The 21,512-nt window shown below is 38.8% G+C and overlaps 1 protein-coding gene across 33 annotated transcripts in view; it reads left to right on the top strand.

The window, feature by feature from the left end:
• The window catches only part of ATXN2 (ataxin 2), an 82,766-nt gene extending 62,456 nt beyond the window's left edge, over positions 1-20,310 (top strand). For 9 of the 33 annotated variants that reach the window (XM_043530023.1, XM_043530017.1, XM_043530022.1 and 6 more), the window contains 8 exons: positions 93-153; positions 1,878-2,062; positions 2,723-2,855; positions 7,387-7,440; positions 14,088-14,233; positions 15,075-15,302; positions 18,695-18,863; positions 19,674-20,310. In XM_043530023.1, coding sequence (XP_043385958.1) covers positions 93-153; positions 1,878-2,062; positions 2,723-2,855; positions 7,387-7,440; positions 14,088-14,233; positions 15,075-15,302; positions 18,695-18,863; positions 19,674-19,702 — 1,005 coding nt within the window. In that variant the 3' untranslated portion in view covers positions 19,703-20,310. Of the gene's footprint in view, positions 1-92; positions 160-1,877; positions 2,063-2,722; positions 2,856-7,386; positions 7,441-14,087; positions 14,234-15,074; positions 15,303-18,694; positions 18,864-19,673 lie in introns of all 33 variants that reach the window. The other 24 variants (XM_043530014.1, XM_043530021.1, XM_043530020.1 and 21 more) reach the window with 10 other exon arrangements.
• Positions 20,311-21,512: the final 1,202 nt, after the last annotated feature.

Here is a 21,512-nt window from a genome sequence, read left to right as displayed (position 1 = left end):
GTTAGATTCAAGAGTGAAAATTCTAAAGCTGATATATTTAAAAACCTGTCAAAAAACATACCATAGCTTCACTGAGTTCTCTTTTGTTTCAGCCTTTGTATCCTATTCCCATGACTCCCATGCCAGTGAACCAAGCCAAGACCTATAGAGCAGGTAAAGGTGAGAATAATACTGCCTGTTTGGTTTTAGACTGCATGTAGCATGAATAGAGTAACAGACATGCACATTTTTATCCAGTTCATGTTAATTTATGTCCTTTAATATCAATGTAATTTAAACTGGTACGAATACTTGAAAATCACAATACTAAAGATAAATACATTGCTTTTGTCTGTGTTAAAAAAAAAAAATATATATGCTGTAAGCTTGATTACTGGAGAATTGCTTGTCTTCGAATTCAGTATAGGATAACCAAATTTAAAAATGTTTACAAATATTTCGAATTCTTTAATAACTGACTGTTTCAATCACTAATGTTTTCCTAAATTTTATTAGTTAACGTTGTTAAAGAGGGACTCTTTCTAGCAATTTGCAGCAGAGCATTGAGCTACACCTTAGTAGGGTATTTTCTCTATACGGTAATCTTTCCACTAAGTTCTACACTGCTCCAGTGGAAAGGGTTTATTTTCTTCCCTCCTTGTTCTACTGGAGCGCTATTTAGAACGGCTTACTGCTAGTCCTTGTATCTCACTGTCCCTTTTCATCCCTCTTGCACCCAAATAACTGAAGTGATTTAACACAATACTTTTATAGCTAGGTACTGTTCTCCAATGAGTGAAACCTGTTGCTAGATAAACTGGAAAATTTGGTGTGCGTATATGGCTAAGTGCATTATCTGCATTTTTTTAATACACATCAAGTGAACAAAAGGCAGGAACTGTCTGTCTTATTATAGCTACGTTTTAGATAATACTCTAATTCTACAATTTTGACAACTCTTGGAAATTTGGTGGCGCTCTTAAAGTCCCAGCTCCTGGAGGCAGTTGATCATGTGAGCATCTCTGCTTTAATTAAAAAAATTAAGTTTATTGCCCCAATGATTGTGGGAAAAAAGCCTGAAAATGAAACAAACAAAGAAAAACCCCAGAAGATAAATCAAAACCCCAAATATGTTTTGTTTTGTTAAATATGACTTCTGACCACTTGGGGTTGGTAATACTGATTTTGCTAAATGTATATTTAAGAGTTTTTTAGTCAACCATGCTCTTATTTCTAAGAGATCCAAGGCTATGTAGAATGTATGAATGTTCAAGCTCTTAAAATGCATATTTAGACTAGATGCAGTCTCCACTTAGAGCAGTCAGGACATCTTTGCAGTGCTAGGTAAGAGTTTAGCTCCACTAATGAAAAATTGTGCACGTGCCTTCCCTAAGGTTCAGTGGCCACTAGTGTAGCCATTTTCTTTCCTGCTCTTGGTTGGCTGATGAGGTGGTCACTTGAAAATATGCAAGTGTTTTCTTGTATGCGTTAAGAGTTACTTTCCTCTTGTAAAACAGTTCTTCTGTTTAAACAGCTTCCTTTAGAGTCCCTTTGGTAGCAATTTCAGTTTTGTGAACATGGAGCCATACACATTTCTCTTCAACAATCAGGTTTATGTAGAGCTGCTTGTATTTAAATCCTCTGCACTGAAAGCTCCATTTTGTGCTGATGAAGCTACCTTTTTGCATTTTAGAAAGATTTTTAAATTAATATACAAACTCAGTTTATCATCTTTCCTCTTCTGAATCATACCTGCGTAATGTACTTCTACAGACCATGGTTAAAGGTGATAGTGAGGCTGTTCTAGTTGGGCACAGTAATTTTGGATTAAAACCTTCAGGAAAGACCTGGTTACTTTAGAGCCTCCTTCCTAATGTGAAATATTCCTTGCTTTGTAGTACCAAATATGCCACAACAACGCCAAGACCAGCATCATCAGAGCACCATGATGCATCCTGCCTCAGCTGCAGGCCCCCCTATTGTAGCTACACCACCAGCCTATTCAACACAGTATGTTACTTATAGTCCTCAACAGTTTCCAAATCAGCCTCTTGTGCAGCACGTGCCACATTATCAGTCTCAGGTAAGACTCCTTTAGTGTGTGGTTGCCTCTTGCTGCATTCGTATTGGAACAGATGTATAATTAAGACTTAATTCGGGAATTCTATGTACTGTATCTTTTGTTACATCATGTAATTGCTACAATTAGTTTTCAGATACTGCAGAAATATTGATACTTCGCATTTCACATCATAGCCCTCCACAAACATTAATGTCCACTTAATAGTAAATACAAATCTTAAATACAGAATATCCGTACCTCATCATTAACTACATCCCATGGTGGAACATCTCTTTCAAATGAGTAATTGGACGTAGATTTAAAAGATGCAGTTGCTAAAATAGTTGGTGTGATAAGATGGATGGGATATGGTATAGTTTAAAACTTTTGTTCAATTTAAAGAGATCCTTTGTCAACTTAAGATCAGCAGAGTAGTTCCTTTTGTTAGCTTCCTTTTGTGGAAGGTATTTCTCATTTTAAGTTTTCAGGAGTTATCTGGATAACAGTGACAGGTGTATTTTGAAAAATTCTTGTAGCTCGTGCAAAGCAAGCTGTAGCTTTTCAAATGATCATTAAGTGCCTTTAAGCATGCACTGTACGAGCTTAATTAAAGGGTGTATTTAACTTTTGTACAGACATGTTTTTTGACTAATTGATTTGTCTTATTTTTATTGGACACAGCATCCTCATGTTTATAGCCCTGTAATACAGGGTAACACTAGAATGATGGCACCACCAACACATGCACAGCCTGGTTTAGTATCATCTTCAGCAACACAGTATGGTGCGCATGAGCAGACGCATGCTATGTATGGTAGGAAACGTTTTGTGTTATTTGTAACTTTTTACGTTGTTACATTGTGCAGGGATATATTTACTATCTCAAGCTTCAACCATTGGCATCACAGTGAAAGTTATAACAGTAGACCCAGAATATGGTTCATAAAACTAATAAGCAAGGTATTGCAAACCTGAGTTATTTGATTAGAGTGAAAATAGATCCAAGTAGGCTAGTTTTAATAAGACACTAGTGTTGGAGAAGATGTGCCAGCATGAGAGGCTGCTAAGAAATACCAGCTTAAGTAAGTCTGTCACAGGCTTTTCTTGATGCTGTGAACGCTACGTCCTTGACTGTTTCTTCATTATAACAAGGACTGTAGTGTTGTCACAAAACTGACTTCAATTTCAAAACCCGACTTCTAGTTCTCACAATGTTAGCATGATAAAACCACTGCTTTAATAATGCTAGTAATATACATTAACAGTATAAAAAGATTTGTCGTCTGAGGAAAATATTTCTTTGTGGGCGATTCTCCTTTCCTTGGCAAACCCAAGAATATAAATCCTGTTTTGAACATTTCATGTATAAGTGCTTGCTATATGATTTCAATAACAAATAGAAGTCTCCAAAGTTGTCAGTCTGGCACTTTTCACTAGCACTAACCTCACTGAAATACTTAAGTTAAAACATGAAGTGAGATACCGATTGAAAAATACAATGCAAAGAATCTCTAAAGCCACATAAACCGGCACTAAAACAGTAAGTCATCCAAAGGAAAAACTGGCTGCAAGAACTTGCCACTGAAGACTCAGTCCATGATCTTAAAGGGGGCTTAGGATTTGACACACACATCAAAACAGAAGATTATCTCTTGAAAACATGTTTATTCAACAGTTTTTGTCTGAGTATTTGATGAAGAAATTTTGTGAAGTCAATCATAATGTTGACCTAGTGTTTGTTAAAGGGCGTCATGTAACTTTAGACATCTTTGTATGTTTTTTTGGTGACAGCGTTTTTTGCATTTTTTCCCTTATGGATGAATACTGTCTATTATGAAAACTTGCAAGCCCAAAAATCTAAAGCTTAATGCAGAGTTAAGATTCTGATAACAGAATCTATCATGTCTGTCTTGAAATATCATACTGAAATCTGATCTTTGCTCATGTGTGTTCATTCAGGAAAAAATAATGCAGATGCAGACAATATCACAGTAAAAAGTTCTGAGACTGGATTTGGAGGAAAAGTATATTTCCGCCGAAGTTTCATGTGATATAGCTGAATTGAAAAGAAAGTAACTTGTAAAGTTTAAATAATAGGTCTTTGTTCTCACTGGCCCATGTTGACATTTGTTAAAATAGTCTGCTCTTTCATGTGCATCCCTAGTTTATTGAGACATACATGTAAACGGAGCTTTTATTGTGATTTTTATGGGATTACTGTCTTGATCGACTTACTGTTTGAAGGCTTTCAGACTTCCTGGTAAAAAGGCAGTTCGCAAAAAATCCTATCTTAAATAAAACTAGATATGAAATAATCTCTGGAATTTGGTTGTTGATTGCAACTTTCCCCAGCAACTCTACGTTGTACATCATTCTTATCTGTCACAATTTGACAGGTCTTTGAAATCATGGTACAGGAGCAATTTTTTAATCAGATATTTCAAATTATTTTTCTCTGATGTTCCAACATACCATAGAACTCTAATTTTTATATTGTTGGTTTTTCAGCTTCAGTGCATCATCAGTATCTATTTCAGGCAATCTAATGACACGTGTTTTGGTTGTGTGTCAAGAAACCTGAAAACTCTCTAGATTTTTGTGGTGGGGTGTCCTTCTACCTAAATCCAAGCAGCATTTCTCTTACAGAACTTGGTCTTGCCAGAAGCTAGATGTTCTCCTGAACTCTTCTGGGTGGTTATCAGTTTGCTTTTCTGAACTGCTGACCTTCTCTCTTTTTATAACTGAGTGCTTGAAATGCTTGCCACAGAAATCTGCCTCAGCCCAGTCTGATGCCAGTGCTACATCATAGGTGGCTTGTAAGGAGGCACTTATATTGGATTATTGCATGTTCTTACCATCTTCTGGCATGTCATCTTTTGCCTACCTTAGCATAAATCAGCTAAACTGTATCTTTAGCCTTCTGGGCTTGCCATCAGGTATTTAATAGATGACTCCTAATGCTGTAGCTCAAATATAGGACATTCTCAAATGAAGTGTGGCATTTAGTTTGGTTACTTTTCCCACAAATAACTACCTTGTTGCTGGATAATAAAACTTCTGCTTCCATTTAGCAATACGTCGCTGTTTGCTTGAGTAATCTATCTGTAGCATTTAATAGCTGTGCGGCCTGGGTAGTAAATTGCTATAGCACAACTTGCTGGATGTGTTAACAATCCCTTACGTTAGGAGACACTAGATATTTTACGCTTCCCCAGTCACTTTGGACTGGACTGTAAGCAGGTATCTATAACCACTGATGTTGGAGTGCAGTATTTTTTTTCTCTCCACATTTTATGAATCTCAAGTGTATGTATAGGATCCATGTAGTGAATACAGCAACATATCCTGGAAATAAACTTCTGATTTGGGTATGTTGCTTAATTCTTCAGGAATATTTAGTGACTCTAAGTGATGAATAACTTCCATATGATTATGCCATTCACAGAAATAACAGCCACTGATTTTAATTTTTAGAATAAATTTGCCCAAGTGAGTTTTCAGATTTTGCTTCTGGCATTTTCATTTACACTGTTGGATTTCCCATTGCTATTAAGATGAACTGTGTTAAGGTCCCCATGTCCTTGAAGCTAATGGGTGCTTTCTTTGTGATATTATCAAGTGGCTCCCTGCACAAACACTACCTTTAATATCAGACTGTTGTTCTACCTGAGTGCTTGTGTTACAGAATGAAGAAGTCTGAAAGGATAGCTGCATTGGGGGGGGAGGGTTAATTGCTTTTAAAGCATTCTCCTAACATTTCCCTAATCAGTGAGTAAAATCTCTGAAAGCTTCACCTTTCTGATTAGTTTGAGGCAAGTAAAAATCATGGCAAACAGTAGTCACTGTTCAGTGAAGGGAATTAAATTCTTTATCCATTAGATTATTTGCTGAAAGTTACGTTTTTCCTTCATGGCAGAGGAATCTGAATCCTGAAATGCATGCAACGTTCTATACCTGTTAAATCTTTTGGATAGCGAAGGCTAGGATGATGCATTTTTCAAGATCCCATTTAGCTAATGCTGTGTAATTGAATGTTTCTGCTAGATGTCTACAATATAACAGGCAATTCAGGAGATCTGATTGGTGTCTTTGTCACTGCTCTTGAGTGCCACAATTTTGTCATCACTTCAGTTCCTGAAGTTGAATGTTCTTCAACAAATGGAAAGTAGCTAAAATATATGGGCACTATAAATTAGTGGTACTTCTAAACATGATGGAGCAACACCCAAATTCATGTTTTTTCTTAAAACATTGAGAGAATGTTAAACAACTTTCTTTCAACTTTCTTTCCTCTTGCTCTTGCAAATAAACACTAAAACTGGACATCATTAACACAAAGACTGATATTCACTTGATCTGTCTCTAGGTTTTAAATGTTGGCTCCTTTAAATCATATATAAATTCTTAGTGTGAAAAGTTTGAAACAGGCACTTAGCGCTGAAACAAAGCAACAATATATGTATGATTGTTGCTCCTACAGAACTAATTTGTTTATTGGTTCTAAAGAACAATGGCTCAAGCTTTGTACTTTCTGGTAGGTATGGGCTGTTTGTTGTCTCCAGAATACCAGCGATGGGTAATCATGAGTTATCAAGTTTTCTATTGACAATTCAAGCTGTGAGGGCAAATATATTCCTGTAACAATTAACTCCCACTAGTTTATTGTTTGGATAAATTGTATATGTTTTAGGTAATTGCTGTCCTCTGTAAAACTTCACGTGTGTATGTGAAAGACTTTTGTGTAAAACAAAATTTTGTTTTACACAGATACATTATTTATTCTTTTGCTTGTTCTTGGACCTCTCCCTTTCTCTTCTGCACATGTTTTATTGGTCTGGTGTTCTCTCTAACCTTATCTGTTTTTCTGTCCTAGCAGTAAGTTCTAATATCCTAAATAGTACAATGGTGGGTATGTTACAGATTTCAAGGAGTCTCCAGGGATTAAGAGTGAACCATCTCCAAAGGTGTCTTTTGGAACTGTTAAGACCTCAGTGATACAGCTGAAAAAACAAACTATTTATTTATTTGTAACTCTTTTAACTCTACCTCTGAGGTTATTGTTGGAGTGTAATAGAGGCTCAGTATCTGTTCATCTTTATTTTTGTATTAAAGTAAAACGTGGAGCCCTCAGTGTTATCGTTCAAAAGGAGGGCTTATTGGGGCTTACTTTATTTCAACTTCACTTGTAAAATTAAGTAAAAATATCCAGCCCTATTAACTAAACAAATAAAAATATCTGCATGAACCTACAATCTTCAAAAATAAATGAATGTCAACCTTTCCAGAAGATTGGAAGTTATAAACATGGCAAGAGGCTAATTTACCTTTCTATTTCCCAAATTCAGCATGTCCCAAAATACCATACAGCAAGGAGACAGGTCCTTCTTTCTACTTTGCCAGTGAGTTGGGTTTTTTGTACTAATTTTGATTGTACAGAAAATAATTTTTTAAAGGATAGATGTTAAAGGAATAGACATGCTGAGGGAACATTTTTTTTTCTTTGCACCAGGCCAAAATATAGAAAATGTAGGAAAACTCTTCTCAAGCAACGAATTGAATGAATGAATTTACAGGGCACCAAAAGCTAAAGTACAATGTACTTGTGACTTGTCTGTAGAATAGATTTGTGTAAATACATTTCTGCGTGCCAAGTTGCATTACATTTTGTGCAACGAAGTCTTGGATCTAACTAGCCACTACTGTATCTTGAACTGATGAAGACTTAAAGCTTCTTCCTTCTAGTCTACCACCCAAAAAATGGGCATCACCCTCCTTAACATCTCCACGAGCTCCTCTCCTTCCCCATCCCTGCCCAAAATGGGATTTCCAGTTTTCTCAAGGTTGGTCAAATTTCTGAGGGGAAGAAACTCCAGGACTTCAGTAGCAGTAAAACTCTATTTTGAGTCCTGTAGGGGGGGAGAGCACCTTGTGCATCCTTGCAGTAGTCATGGGAGAGATCACTCGGGAATCCTTATTCTGGGGCCTTTGAAGAAGCCTGGCAAGCAGCACCTCTTGTCATTCCTGTAAAAGTGTAGCCTAGTATCAGCCCAGTGTCCCTTCATGGGATATGGTGGGGATGGGTTCCCGCTGGCCAGGTAAGTACTGCCAGTTACATTACCTGGTCCTTGTGCTTCAGCATGCTGCCATCCACGTGGTCCTGCAGCAGTGTGCTGAGTGGGGGAGTTTCTCTGCACCCTCTTTCTCCAGTGTGTGTGAGTGGGGCCAAATATAACTAGGTTCTGTATGCTTAATGAAAAAGGTAAGCAGCTGCATCAGCGGTCTCTAACTGCCAAACAAAGGTGCCAGATAGTCCAGGTACCGAACAAAGACCTCATAGGTTAAGCAAAACGAGTTGACGAGGAGAATATCGGACTCACGACTTAATTATATGGCAGATAACCTCTGTTTCTCTCTCCTGATAATAGATTCCAGTAACCATACACAGCACATTCCAAAATGGAGTATGTTGTATTCTCTTAGAAATTACAATCTGCTAAGTGAGGTTAAATTTCTATTTGAAGGGTCTACAAAACTTGGGGAAGAAGCTTCAGAAACCCCTGGTGTGCTGGGGTACCTAGTGGAATGGCCATACAATAATTTCTGGTCATCCCATCAGAGACCCTAGCCCTCCACAGTTAGGCGAGGTGCAATTCCTGGGCCTCTCAACTTGCTCCTGTATTGCAGCAAGCTTGTTAGTGTCTCTATACCTGTTCATAGTAGTGATCTGTTTCATGCACCCTCTTTCCTGTGAGTCAGTTCATTCAAGAGGATATGAAGATCAATAAAAATCATGTAACTTGTGTTCCCTAACAGATTTTGGTTTTAAAAGGACTTTGTAGCTTTCATTTTGGCATGCAGAAAAATGTATTTTACAGAATGACTTCCTATGGTTGTATACTGGAAATTTACTTTGAGCACTTAAGGGTGTTCACATATTTTGGTTTGGTGCATTGAAATTCCTTAAACAAGTTTCTTCCTTTAATAGGTATTCTTTTAAATGGAGTCCACTGTAAATGTGTAAAATGATTTTGTATGTGTTTATAAAATGAAAAAGACATGCTATATCTCTGCTTCCTACCATTCAGATTGAGGTCTTTAAATGTAGTTATCCTCACCATTTTACTGGGTCTGGCAATAGTCTGGAATCACTTCACTGGTCAGCACCTAGGAGCTATCTAGTAGGTTCTGACTATGAGTGCATTACTCCTCTGACAGTTCCCACTGTGTCCATTGTCAGCATTCCGTTTTCCCCACAAAAGACATTTGAATGTCAGAAGTTCAGGGATTGGTTTCAGTCTGGGCTAGTGGTTGGTAATGCTGTCTCTGATCTGTGCTGCTCTGATTTTTAATGTCGGCCATTTCTTGGGTTTACAATAGCTGCCTTTCGCCTTTCTTGCTTTGCTCTTGTCAGCAACCTTGACTGTTACTCTTTCCTTCTTGTTTTCGTTGGAATTCAATTCAGTAATTAAAACCCCCTCTGGTATAGTATCTTTGTCCAATCCAATATGGAATTGCTTGTCTTAACTGTGCATCAATATCAAAATGATGGTCTAGTTATAAATAATATAGCCCATAGAAAGAAACCATCTGTTTAGAAAGTGATGTAAGTGAAGCAAATCAACTTAGTTCAGTGCTCCTAGGAAAGAAGAGAGACAAGGTGTGTGAGGTAACTTTTTTTTTTTTAATTGGACCAACTTCTGTGGATGAAAGAGGAAAGCTTTCGAACTGCAGAGCTCTTAAGGAAAGAAGGCATTTCTGACTTAGGCTGTGTCTACACTACAGTCAGGATTGATGCTCTGAGATCAATCCACCGGCGGTTGATTTAGCGGGTCTAGTGAAGACCTGCCAGATCGACAGCAGATTGTTCTCCAGTTGACCCCTGTACTCTACCCCCAACGAGAAGAGTAAGGTAAGTCGACGGGAGAGTTTCTCCCGTCGGCCCCCCATGGTGTAGACCCCACGGTAACTCGACCTAAGGTACATTGGCTCCAGCTGCGTTATTCATGTAGCTGGAGTTGCGTGGCGTAGGTCGACTTACAGCAGTAGCATAGGCATAGCCTTAGACTTCTGCTGGAGGCAAACTATGATTATCAGCAGTGCTCAGATGAGCAGAGGTTGCAAGGCTCTTTGTTATGTGCTTCCATAAAGCTTTTTCAGCACTGTATCCTGTATTAGTATGACAGCTGGAAAACCATAGCAATGCTGACATGTCAAGGACAATGTAATATGATTTCTGATTACTTTTATCCGTGATTTTTCTTCCCGTGTTTATTATAGAAATTAGCATGGAAATATTCACCTAGGGTGATTAACTCTGTGGATGAGCATGTAAAACATTGTTTATAATCAGTTGTCATAATAAAGGTGAGTAGACTGTATCTGGGTTGGTACGTTTTCATGACTATTTTGCAAGGCTTCTTTAATGGGTTCATGCGTCTTACTCATCTGAAGTAATCACGTGACACCACACTTTAAATCTCTGTGGAATCTGATGGTGATGTTAAAGACCTGACTTTAGGTGAGAGCACACAGCTACAGCACATAAAACTGAGACTTTTCCTCCCACACATCCTTATTAATAAATGGAAGGAAAGGACTTCCGAAAGTGAAACACTGTATCAGAATCTCTCTTGAAGTTATGAGGTAGCAGCAGCTCTGTAGAAACTGAGATTCTGTAGAACTAAATGGGAAAAAACTCCTAATGTTAATTTTCCTGAGGTCAAGTAGAACTTCTGCTATAAGTTGAAAAAGGTGGATACATTTGTTTTTAAATGATCCCCTCCATTATTCCTGAAGCCTTCTCTAGTAAGATGTTTATGGAATCTGGTAAAGCCTCAAGAAAAATAACAAAGGTGAGTGTTTTTCTTAAATGTTACTGTTAAAATATTTGCAGCAGCAGTTGAGTGAGCATTTTTAGTACATAATAGTCTATAAACTGACTAGAATAGGTTCTGAAAACAAATGCACAGCTGGGAAAATGTAAATGCTAGATTTTAAACAAACAAAACTCTCTCATAATTCTCTGCCAAGCTGTGGACATACTGATTTAGGAGAAGTTACTGAAAACTGGTGTTTGGCTCTTCTCCCACTTCCTTCTGCATGTAAAAATGTTCTAGTAAGTTCTGGAGTTGTATTAGGTGGCATAACAAGTTCTTTTCAACATGAAGCCTTATTGCATAATATAGATACCTGCTTCGAAATACCTTGCATTTGGGTCTTCTCTCAAGTAATGAAAAAATAAAAGATGAAGCACAGTAATCGGTTTAGGGAATAATAAATTATTTCAGGGCCTCTAATGAATAAAGTATAGATGTGGGAAACCTTGAATACCCTATAACTTCCAGTACATGCTTATAACAAATCTCCTCAAGAATGGAATGGAACTTTAATAAGGAGGGAGGAAAGAAGTCCTTGGGGCTGAGGCACTAGAATCAGACTTGGGAGAGGTAGGTTAGATTTGGAAAGCTATTTACTCCATCTGTGCCTCGGTCCCCTATGTCCCTTTTTTGCAGGGATTACTCAGACTAGAGATAGGCCATATAAATATTGGATCAAGACTGATTTCATAAGGAGATGGAATGGAGAAGCTTGAAATGTAACAGTGAGTTGAGTTTTAATTCTAATGTGTGAATTGGTCAGTTTTCATACAAGCTTGCAGGCAGTGGAAAAAAAACGAAAAATTAGATGGAAATTTGCTGCTGCTGTAAATGGAATGTAAGTGGTAACATTAAAAATGAAGTCACTGTTTTTCTGCTTGAAAGCATAACAGGATACCATGGCACTGGAGACTAACTCCTGTTTAGGTGCACAGAAACTTTAGAACTTCCAAAACCCCAACTCCTAATTAAAAATATTAATGGTATATAAAGACTTAATATTGTAACAAGTACGTCATGGTCAAAGTAGCCCTTGGAATGCTTTGCAAATTGAAAGCCTTTACAGTGTAGTTCACAAGATTCATCTGTCCTTTGAGATCAGTGAATGCTGCTGTACTGTGTGCTGGAAACACAGGGTCCATGAAGAGTTAATGACGCTTTCATGTGAGGTGAACTCTTGAAGGGTTGAGTGGGCTGCAGTAGGTGGATTATTTATACTGAAGCAAACTCACCACTAGCTGAATAAAGTCACTGTTTAGGATTTTGTAAAGTATTGAGCAAACGTGAGGCAACAGAAGTAATAGCAAACTGGACTGGGAAAGGTTGGGACAGTGGGTGTTTGCTCAGAAGTAATTGGAGTACGTCTGAGGCACTTGATGGAGTGGCAAGGTGGCTAGTTTCTGTGCAGGCCTTGTGGCAGACAGTGCTGCACTTTATCAAATGGCAGTATGTTTGGTGTGCTCTCTCCTTCGATCCCCTGCTTTTTAGGATGAACAGATCAAAGGCCTCATTTTATGTGTGTTGTGTGGAGAAGTTCTACTTTTCAGAAACGGTAACGGGTTTTGACATTGGGGAATAGAAGTTAGAGCAATTAAATCTATTTGTTCTCAGAGCTGGGATTACCTAGTATAAATAGAATTGCTGGCAATGAATATGCAGGTGGTTGTGGCCTTAACCGTAATCTAACTAACCTAAAACTATATCCCAGATGGAGCTCCTTTTTTCCAATGAACTGCTTTGTAAATCTAGAAAGGTACAGCAGAGGTACATGTAGTGTGGCCCTCAAATTCTCCTAATGTTGGCTTTCTTAGCACTTCAGTACAGAACTTTACATGTGTAGCTCTCTGATTTAGCAGGGAATTATAGTCCTGTTTGTTCCTCGAAACAATTAAATTAGGATACAGGCAGGAGCTGGGTTCAGGACCCAAGTGATCGGTTGCTTCAGATATTCCATTTCTAGCACTGTGGGCAGCAAAGCTAGTTTCCATTTCAGTGCAATGTGGTATTGGACCAAGATGAATGTGAGCTTGACTTAGTAATGACTTTGCAAGGTGCATACACAAGCGACTGGTATGTTGTGCATAATCTTACACATAATATAAGATCTAAAAACTACAGGCGTAGAGGAAGCATGTAGTAATTTTTTGGAGACTATTGCTTCATTTAAACTCATTGCTTAGTGCTCTAGTGAAAACCTTTTTGAAGCAATTTAGTGTGGCTTCTCATGCTGCCTTCTCTTAAAAATTACTGTTCCTTTACAAAAGGGAGTGAACAAACTCTGCATGGGCCATTTTGTAGCCCAATATGATAGGAATGACCAAGCAGGGACTTGATTACATTTCACTTTGTTGTAGAAGGATTTCCCTAAGACTGTTTCTGCAGTTAATGAATGCTGCTGTTTGACTTGTGTGTTCAGTTTTCTTGCTGTGGAATTCAGAGTCCATGATTTCCAGAAACGAAGGGTTCTATAGCAACATCAAAAAGTCAATGGGAATGGTGGTGGTGCAAGAAGGCGTCTTGAAGTGGGTGTTATATGTAAGGCTCCAACTTCAACTAAAGCTGGTTGGCTTTCAGAGAGCTAGAGTTTCCCAGCTCCTATGTGTATACTGTGTTTGTGTAACTTACACGCAAGCACACCGTGTATGTGTGTGCTGACTGTACTGCGAACAATCTCCAGAAGAGTAGCATGGTGAGGTTAGCCAGGTAAAAGGCCAAAGACTTTGTGGATGGTGGAAATAGAATAAGTATTCGTGTTTGTGAATTATTTAACTCTGTACAATAGAGAATTTACTTTTTCCAGAACTATAAAATTTAAGAAGCTGATTACAAATCACTTGTAGACTTACCTGTTTGACTAAAATTGCAGATTAAATACTGCTTTTGTGCTTTGATATATACAGTATCTTTTATTAAATCAAGCTAGGAAAGCTGAAATATTTTATTATGGTTATTTATTGACTTTCCTGCAAAACCATGTAAACTACATGAAAGCAAATATAGATTTTTAGATCCACGATAAGATGTGCAGGTAACTACAAGATAAACTATTTGTAGGGGAAAAAGGACCAATTCACTGTATCACTGATGTGCTGTAAAATCCTCATATGCAGTGTGAATTTGGTGAGATGTATATTCTGTGTCACTTGTCAATTTCTTCCTTTTCCTTCTAGTTTCTACTGGCTCACTTGCTCAGCAATATGCCCACCCGAATGCTACCCTGCATCCACACCCTCCTCATCCGCAGCCTTCTGCCACACCAACAGGACAACAGCAAAGTCAACATGCTGGAAGCCACCCTGCTCCCAGTCCAGTGCAGGTAACAGCAAAACTCTAGAGAGCAAACATTTTGGAATATGTGTTGTAGCCCATTGTTTTAGAAGACACTGCTCCAGTCTGTTACTTCGGCATCTGTTTGCTTTTCATGCAGCTCCAAACATATTCTTCTTGACAAATAATCTTTTATAGCAGCTATGTTCATAGTCCCTCATTCCAGAAGTAATGTGGCTTGGAAATACCATTTCCTTATGATTTGCATGTGAATCCAAAGTGAAGTGCAGTCGGCCTGCCTTTATACCAATGTGTGATGATACTAATAAGGGTAAAGGATAGTGAATCATGACTTAAAATACTTTGTGTAAAAAGCAGGGGGTGGTTCTTCCCCCACCACCCACGTACACACAAGTCTAGTATTTGGAAATTACTCATTTGACCCTTTTTGATCAGGAATGGGGGACAGGTGGCTCAGCAATGCTTTTGCAATTAATTAAGGAACGTCACTCCGCTGGTGCAGTCTGGCTGCAGGTTCGGTACGTGTGGATTTATGGCATGGAAAAGTTAGTCACAGACAGAAGTGCTGAAAGATGGCTTTTGTTTTTTACATAATAGCCTCAATTCTGGAGAACACATCAGGTCTGCAGGCTCCAGTGACTTTTTTCCCCCCGTTCAACGGACTTGGATAATAAGACCTACAGGATCAGAATGTGGCATTTTATTTTGTGTTATTTGTGCAGTGTATATAGGAACATCCTTCTAAAATGTTAGATATTAAGTGGCATTTTAGTAATCTATTATTATTTCCATGGAATAAATGTTTATCATTTCTCCCCTGGAACCAAAACCGAAACTCTCACTAATTCTTCCTCCTGTTTGCTTTGCAGCATCACCAGCACCAGGCAGCTCAGGCACTCCACCTGGCAAACCCACAGCAGCAGTCAGCAATGTACCATGCTGGTCTTGCTCCAACCCCACCTTCCATGACACCAGGCTCCAATACGCAGTCTCCACAAAATAGTTTTCCAACAGCACAACAAACAGTTTTCACTATTCATCCTTCCCATGTTCAGCCTGCATATACCAATCCGCCACACATGGCCCATGTACCCCAGGTAAACAAACTTTAACAACCTTCCAAAGACTGAATGGCCTATTGCCTCAAAGATGTCGCCTTCACATGGAGTAGTGGCCTCTTTTTACATCATTTCTCTTGGCCGACTATTTTCTGTGTTGCTTAGGGTTCTGTTTGCACAGTGCCGTTCATTTAGCAGTCTGGAGGCGCTACAGGTGCTCAGGAATCTTGGTGCACCAACTTCATCTAAAATAGCTACTGTAGGGCTCCACTTCGAGCTTTGGAAAAGGTATTTTGTTAAAACACATTTGAATGCAAAGCCACCTCTTTATAAAAAGTCTATTCAATGAGAAATACTCAAGGGTGCTTGGAAAATCCTGAGAGGATTATGAAGAACTTCAGAAGAGTTTAAAGTGAGGTGGGAAGGAAAGATAGTAACACTGATGGATTGCAAATCAAATTGCCAATGAGGATATGGGGGACAGCTCAGTGGGTTGCAGTGGTCAAAAAAGCAAGCTGATCTTGAATGCTGTTTCCAGTTCTGGTCACCCCACTTCAAAATCTATACGGCAAAAACAGAAAAAAGTCCAGAGAAGGGCAATGAACGTGATTAGATGTGTGGAGAGACCACTGCAGGAGGCATTGCTACAGAGATTGGCACTATGTAATTTAGAGAACACAGATTAGTGGAAACATAAAGGTACATCAAAGAATGAACACTTAAGCAGGATCATTCTTGTGGAGGATATTTCTTCCTAACCCCAGGCAGTTAGTGATTGGTTTATGCCTTAAATCAGAAGGGTTGATACTCCTTATGCATGTTACCCTAGCTAGTGTAACTCAAGATCTTGTTAATCAAGTTGGAGTCTAATCTTTTTCTGAATTCTGCTAAAATCTTTCCCTCAATCTCTGGGACAGTCTCTGTTCAAGTTAATTAGGAGATGTGGGGAAAAAAATTGCTTTTACCAAATTTCCTTTTACCCATTCTAAATGTATAGCTTTTTAATTTCAGAATCTCCCATTGCCTTGCTCTTGTGTTATGAAGGAACCCCCAACTGACTTTCTTTAGCCAACTTGTTATGGGGCCTTATCTTACTCTGAAGCATCTGGCCATTGACTCAAACAGGATATTGGTGTAGGTGGGATATTGATCTGTCTTAACTTGGTAGTTCTGTATCTGACTAGATTTTCTAGTTCCTTTGGGGTCCCTGTAAAGTCCTGCATTTGGACCCTCAGATGTGCCTAATTGTAAGTGACTGCTATATAGACACCTAGAGCACCAAACCTCAGAAGCAGAGGTAATCATTTCACTTCCATGATGTAAAGGACTAGGTGAACTGTAGTGAAGTGTAACTGACGATTGCATACCTGTGTGCCAGCACACTTTCAGTAAATGGAAGTTAATTGTCTAATCTTGCTGGCTCCTTTTTTGCTTTGTGGGCTTCACAAAAAATTACTAAAGAAAATAAGAAGCTTATTCTAGTGCAGAATTAACTAAATGACTGTTAAAGTCTCTGATATTTTTAATGAGCACAGTCAGTCTTCTATATTTCTGATCTTAGCTTGTGGAATTCTGTGCTGTTGGTTTCACAGACATAAAAAGAGCAGGCATGGGCATCTCAAAAAATGTACAAAGTTCCAGATGGCTTCTCAGGATGGGGCAGTGCCCCATAAGCTTCTAGTGAAGGAATGATAGCTTCATCTATCTAAAAATCTCTTACGAAATGGCTACCTCAACTGCTTACAGGAAAAACAAATAATAATCCCGAAGCACCAGAGATAGGGATTTTCTAATGCTAAATACTAGCATGAAATTCATTATCGCTTTATGGTGGGAATTCTAGATGTGCTGACACTAAGGGATTAAATTAATTTCATTTTAAAGACAATCAGTAACTCGATGCTAATTGAATCCCCGACTCACGAAACTCTGAGCATGTTACATCATTACCATGGCAAAAAAATTTTATCTGCATGTCTGTATTGATCATGGCTGCTATGGTTATAATAGCATTGCTTGGTCAAAGCAAAAATTCTGGTGTTCATGAGGGAGGTAATGCATGAGGTTTGGAAGGCATGGCTGTTGAACACAAACAGGGTCCTTAGTATGATTTGGGAGTTAGTTCTCATGCCTTTAGGGGCTTCTTGGAAGCTATATTACAACTTGAGGAGTCCCATTAATCAAATGCCAGTCTGATTTAAGACTGACAGTGATACAGTAAAAGTAGTGCTTATGGAAAGAGTTGCAGGGTTTAGCCACATGGGAACTTTGCCCTTTCTGCACATCTAACTTGAATGAGCCTGAAGTCCTAGCCAGTGCCTGCTACTGTCTGGAGTGGTGTCTGGCATCTGAGTTTCCTCTACCAGCTTCACTTAAAACACACTCACAACTAAAATGGGAAAACCAAATTTATTTTGAAAACTTGTTTGCATCTAAACATGGACAGTCTTAAATGCTGTTTTTGAGAGTCCTCTTGTAATTGAGAAATTACTGCTAGAGATTGATAGGACTTTCCACTAGGAAATATAGATAGTCCCTCTGACTGCCTCCTGTCAGGAAGCGTTACTACTGAGTGAAAGGAGTTTCCCCACCAACCGAGGAGAGACATTACTTGCTTATAAGGTGATAAGCGGTGAGACAGATGCATCTCACTTTTCCTTTGGGGATTAATTATGAACACTTTCAGTACATGAGAACTGTGATATTGTGAGCTTAACTGAAAATAGAACAGATCTGAGCTAGCGCCATTACATAGTGGGATGAAGGGGGAAATTACTAATTTTCAACTGTGTATGTGGGAGCGAATATAGCTATAGAGAGAGACTGGACATTGGAGAGACAATGGGCATCTAGGACAGGTGAACGTGATGATTTCTCACCTGTCTACAGTTCCCAATTTCAAGTTCATTTCATGGAGGTGTGAAGTTTTTGTTGGAGACTTCTGCTTGGGGAAAAATGTAGAAATCTTTGCCTTTGCTTCATGCTTTTCCTTCCTCCTTATAACCGTGCGTTCATATGAGGTACTGAGAAGGGGATGGTGGCTCTTCTCATGTATGTAAAGGCCTACATAAGGGCCTATTATTTGTGCGCAGTGTCCAATTCATTCTCTGCATAGGAAATGCTTCTCAATTCTTAACAAAATGTCTAAAGATTTTTTTTTAAAACATTCCAAAAGTATTCTTTACCAGTGCTCTTAGTCAGCAATGAGCTCCTGCCCAAACTGAGATGATGTCAGCAAAGCCAAGAATAAGGATTTGACACCTTGTGGTTTAAAATCTCAAACTTACTCCCTATGTGCACATTTTAGCCAATTGACTTAAAATGGAGTAAATCTCAGGATTTACTGTTACAGTTGGAGGACTCTTTGCTAGTCATGTGGCCAGGAGTGTTGCCTCCTTGTGACCATTATACTAAAGAGCTCTTTGTTTCAGGCTCATGTACAGTCAGGAATGGTTCCTTCTCACCCAACTGCCCATGCTCCAATGATGCTAATGACGACCCAGCCACCTGGTGGTCCCCAAGCCGCCATCGCTCAAAGTGCACTACAGCCCATTCCAGTCTCGACAACAACACATTTCCCCTATATGACGCACCCTTCAGGTGAGGAGTGTGTGCGTGGGAGACCTGCACCTTAACTGAGCCAGGTCAAACTAGTGAGCAAAACAGTTATGAGCCAGGTTTGGGTTAGAAACAAAAAAACGTAAGATGTCCTTTTACAGAGGCAAACTGCTGAAGGTGGCAGACAGTATTTCTGCAGTTAGTATTTATATTTTGCTGCTCCAAATGTGAACGTAGTATGCATATAAGATGAATTAAGTTAGCAAAGACTTTAGTTCTGTATGGCTGAAACATATGCAGACTTCAGTGTATGTAGGACAATATCCGCCTGCCCTTGTCTTGGGGATAGAATATGTAGGTGGCTTATGGTGTAATGATCCAAGTTTTGTACATGTAAAAGATATAAATTGTCTTGAGGATAGTTGTAAAAATATTGCTCCAGGGATATGAGTATTCCTGGCAACTAATGGCTGAAGGCAGATGGGATTTTGACGTTGACTTTTTATCCCAAGAGCAACATTTTGCAGTACTGTTGCTTGGGAAAACCAGGCCCTACTTGTTTTGTTGCTCTTTAAATGTAACTCCTTACCTAGGTGTCTCAAGTACTGTTTTTTCCCAAAGCAGGGTGTGAACTTGTACAGTGAACTAATACCTGATTTTGTATGGTGTGGAATGGGTGGGGAAAATACGTTGTGCTTTCTTAGGGTTTAGGTAGAAAAACAGCCGAAGGACATCTTAATGCAGGTTTTTTTTCAGACTTGAGCTAAATAGTTATCCTGTGATTTGATTAACTAGCACATTGTTGTATAGCTTATCAATCTGCTATTTACACCTGCACTCTTTTTTTTGCAGTACAAGCCCACCACCAACAGCAGTTGTAAGGCTGATCTGGAGTAACAAAGGCTGGATACCTTTTGTAGGCCAAAAACCTTCCTTCCACTGCTTCTGCCAACTGGAAGCACAGAAAACTAGAATTTCATTTATTTTGTTTAAAAAAAAAAAAATTGATTTCTTGTAACATCCAATAGGAATGCTAACAGTTCATCTTGCAGTGGGAGAGATTCGGACTGAGTAGAGGCATGTGGGAACTTGTGGGTTATTCCATAATTCCATACACTGTATCAGAGTCCTGCAGGTGCCCAAACTCTGCTTGCTGAAAACTGGAAGTTATTTATTTTTTAACGACCCTTCAAAGTTATGAACTCATCAGCTAGCAAAAGAAGTAACCCGAGTGATTCTTGCTGCTATTATCACTAAAAATCAAGACTTGGAGATCCCTTTTACGTCTAACTAAACTTGAAACAGGTTCAATAAAAAAAATTCTAATCGTCAAACTGATGGATTATTATTTATAAATCACGTTTGATGAAGTGATCACTATTGCAAGACAGTGATGTAACTTTTAAGTTAAGAAAACTTTTACTTTGTAGATAATATAAAATAAAAACTTTAAAAAAAATTAAAAAATAAAAAAAGTTTTAAAAACTGATCAATCTGGTGTGTGTATGTTACTCTTGCCATACTTGATTCTCTAGCTTTAAGATTCTTTCCAATTTAATGTCAGGTAAAATTGATTTGGCATTATGAAATTTAAATAGTATTTGACGTCAAACCTTTGACGTGTTTCTGTACAAGATATAAGGAGATTTTGTATAACTGTCAATTTACCATACATATTACTTCAGTCAAAGTATCCTACTTTAAATGCCTCTGTTTACCAGAACCTGGGAATGGGCGACAGGGGATGGATCACTTGATGATTACCTGTTCTGTTCATTCCCTCTGGGGCACCTGGCACTGGCCACTGTCGGAAGACAGGATACTGGGGTAGATGGACCTTTTGGTCTGACCCAATATGGCTGTCCTTATGATCTTAGCTCTCGACTCAACTGCAGTAGCTTCTGTCCACAACGTAGCATCTTCTGAGAGCAGCAGAATGGGAAGTCTTGATGCTTGGGGCAGTAGAGACGATGCACAGGTCAGTAGTGTTTGTCGGTGTTTGGGGAAGCTACTTGCCAGGCTGAGCAAGAAAAAGCTGCAGTAGTGATGGGCAAAATGTAGAATGATAGGAAAAGACTAGAAGAAAAGTAAGTGAATTTCATGTGTTTAGTACGTCACACGAACGTGAGCTACCTCAGCCCATGTCCATAAGATGTACTGTGGTCTTCACCACTGTTCCTTATGGAACATACATCTGCTAACCAAAAGTTAATGGATAGGAGGAGGAAAACAGTGTGACCTATTAAGATACAAACGAGCTGTTGCATTTCAAAGGTGGGTTAATAATGTGTTTGTGTAAATATGTACATATTAAATATAGCTGGCAAAGTATACCACGGCTCGGTGCAAGATGAGGCTAAATAGTATAGTTTGTCTTGTAAGTCAATCCACTATGTGGACACTGCAATGAAAATGTTACTGCTTTACAGAAGTAATTCTGACAGGCAGTAGGGGGCATAAAACCATTAAATATTAATGGTGTATCTTACTCAACCAAGTGAGTAAATATACCTTGTACTTCTGTTCATCAAATACTCTATTAATAAAGAACACAACATAGCTTGTGGAAGTTGATTATCAAACATTCACGTAACTGGGAGACAAGGTGGGGGAGATAATCTTTTGTTGGCCCAACTTCTGCTGGTGAGAGAGACAAGCTTTCGAGCTTACACAGCTCTTCTTCAGGTCTGG

Source organism: Chelonia mydas, chromosome 15 (genome assembly GCF_015237465.2).
Source record: "Chelonia mydas isolate rCheMyd1 chromosome 15, rCheMyd1.pri.v2, whole genome shotgun sequence".
NCBI classification, from domain to species: Eukaryota; Metazoa; Chordata; order Testudines; family Cheloniidae; genus Chelonia; species Chelonia mydas.
This window is presented reverse-complemented; position numbering and strand designations above follow the sequence as displayed.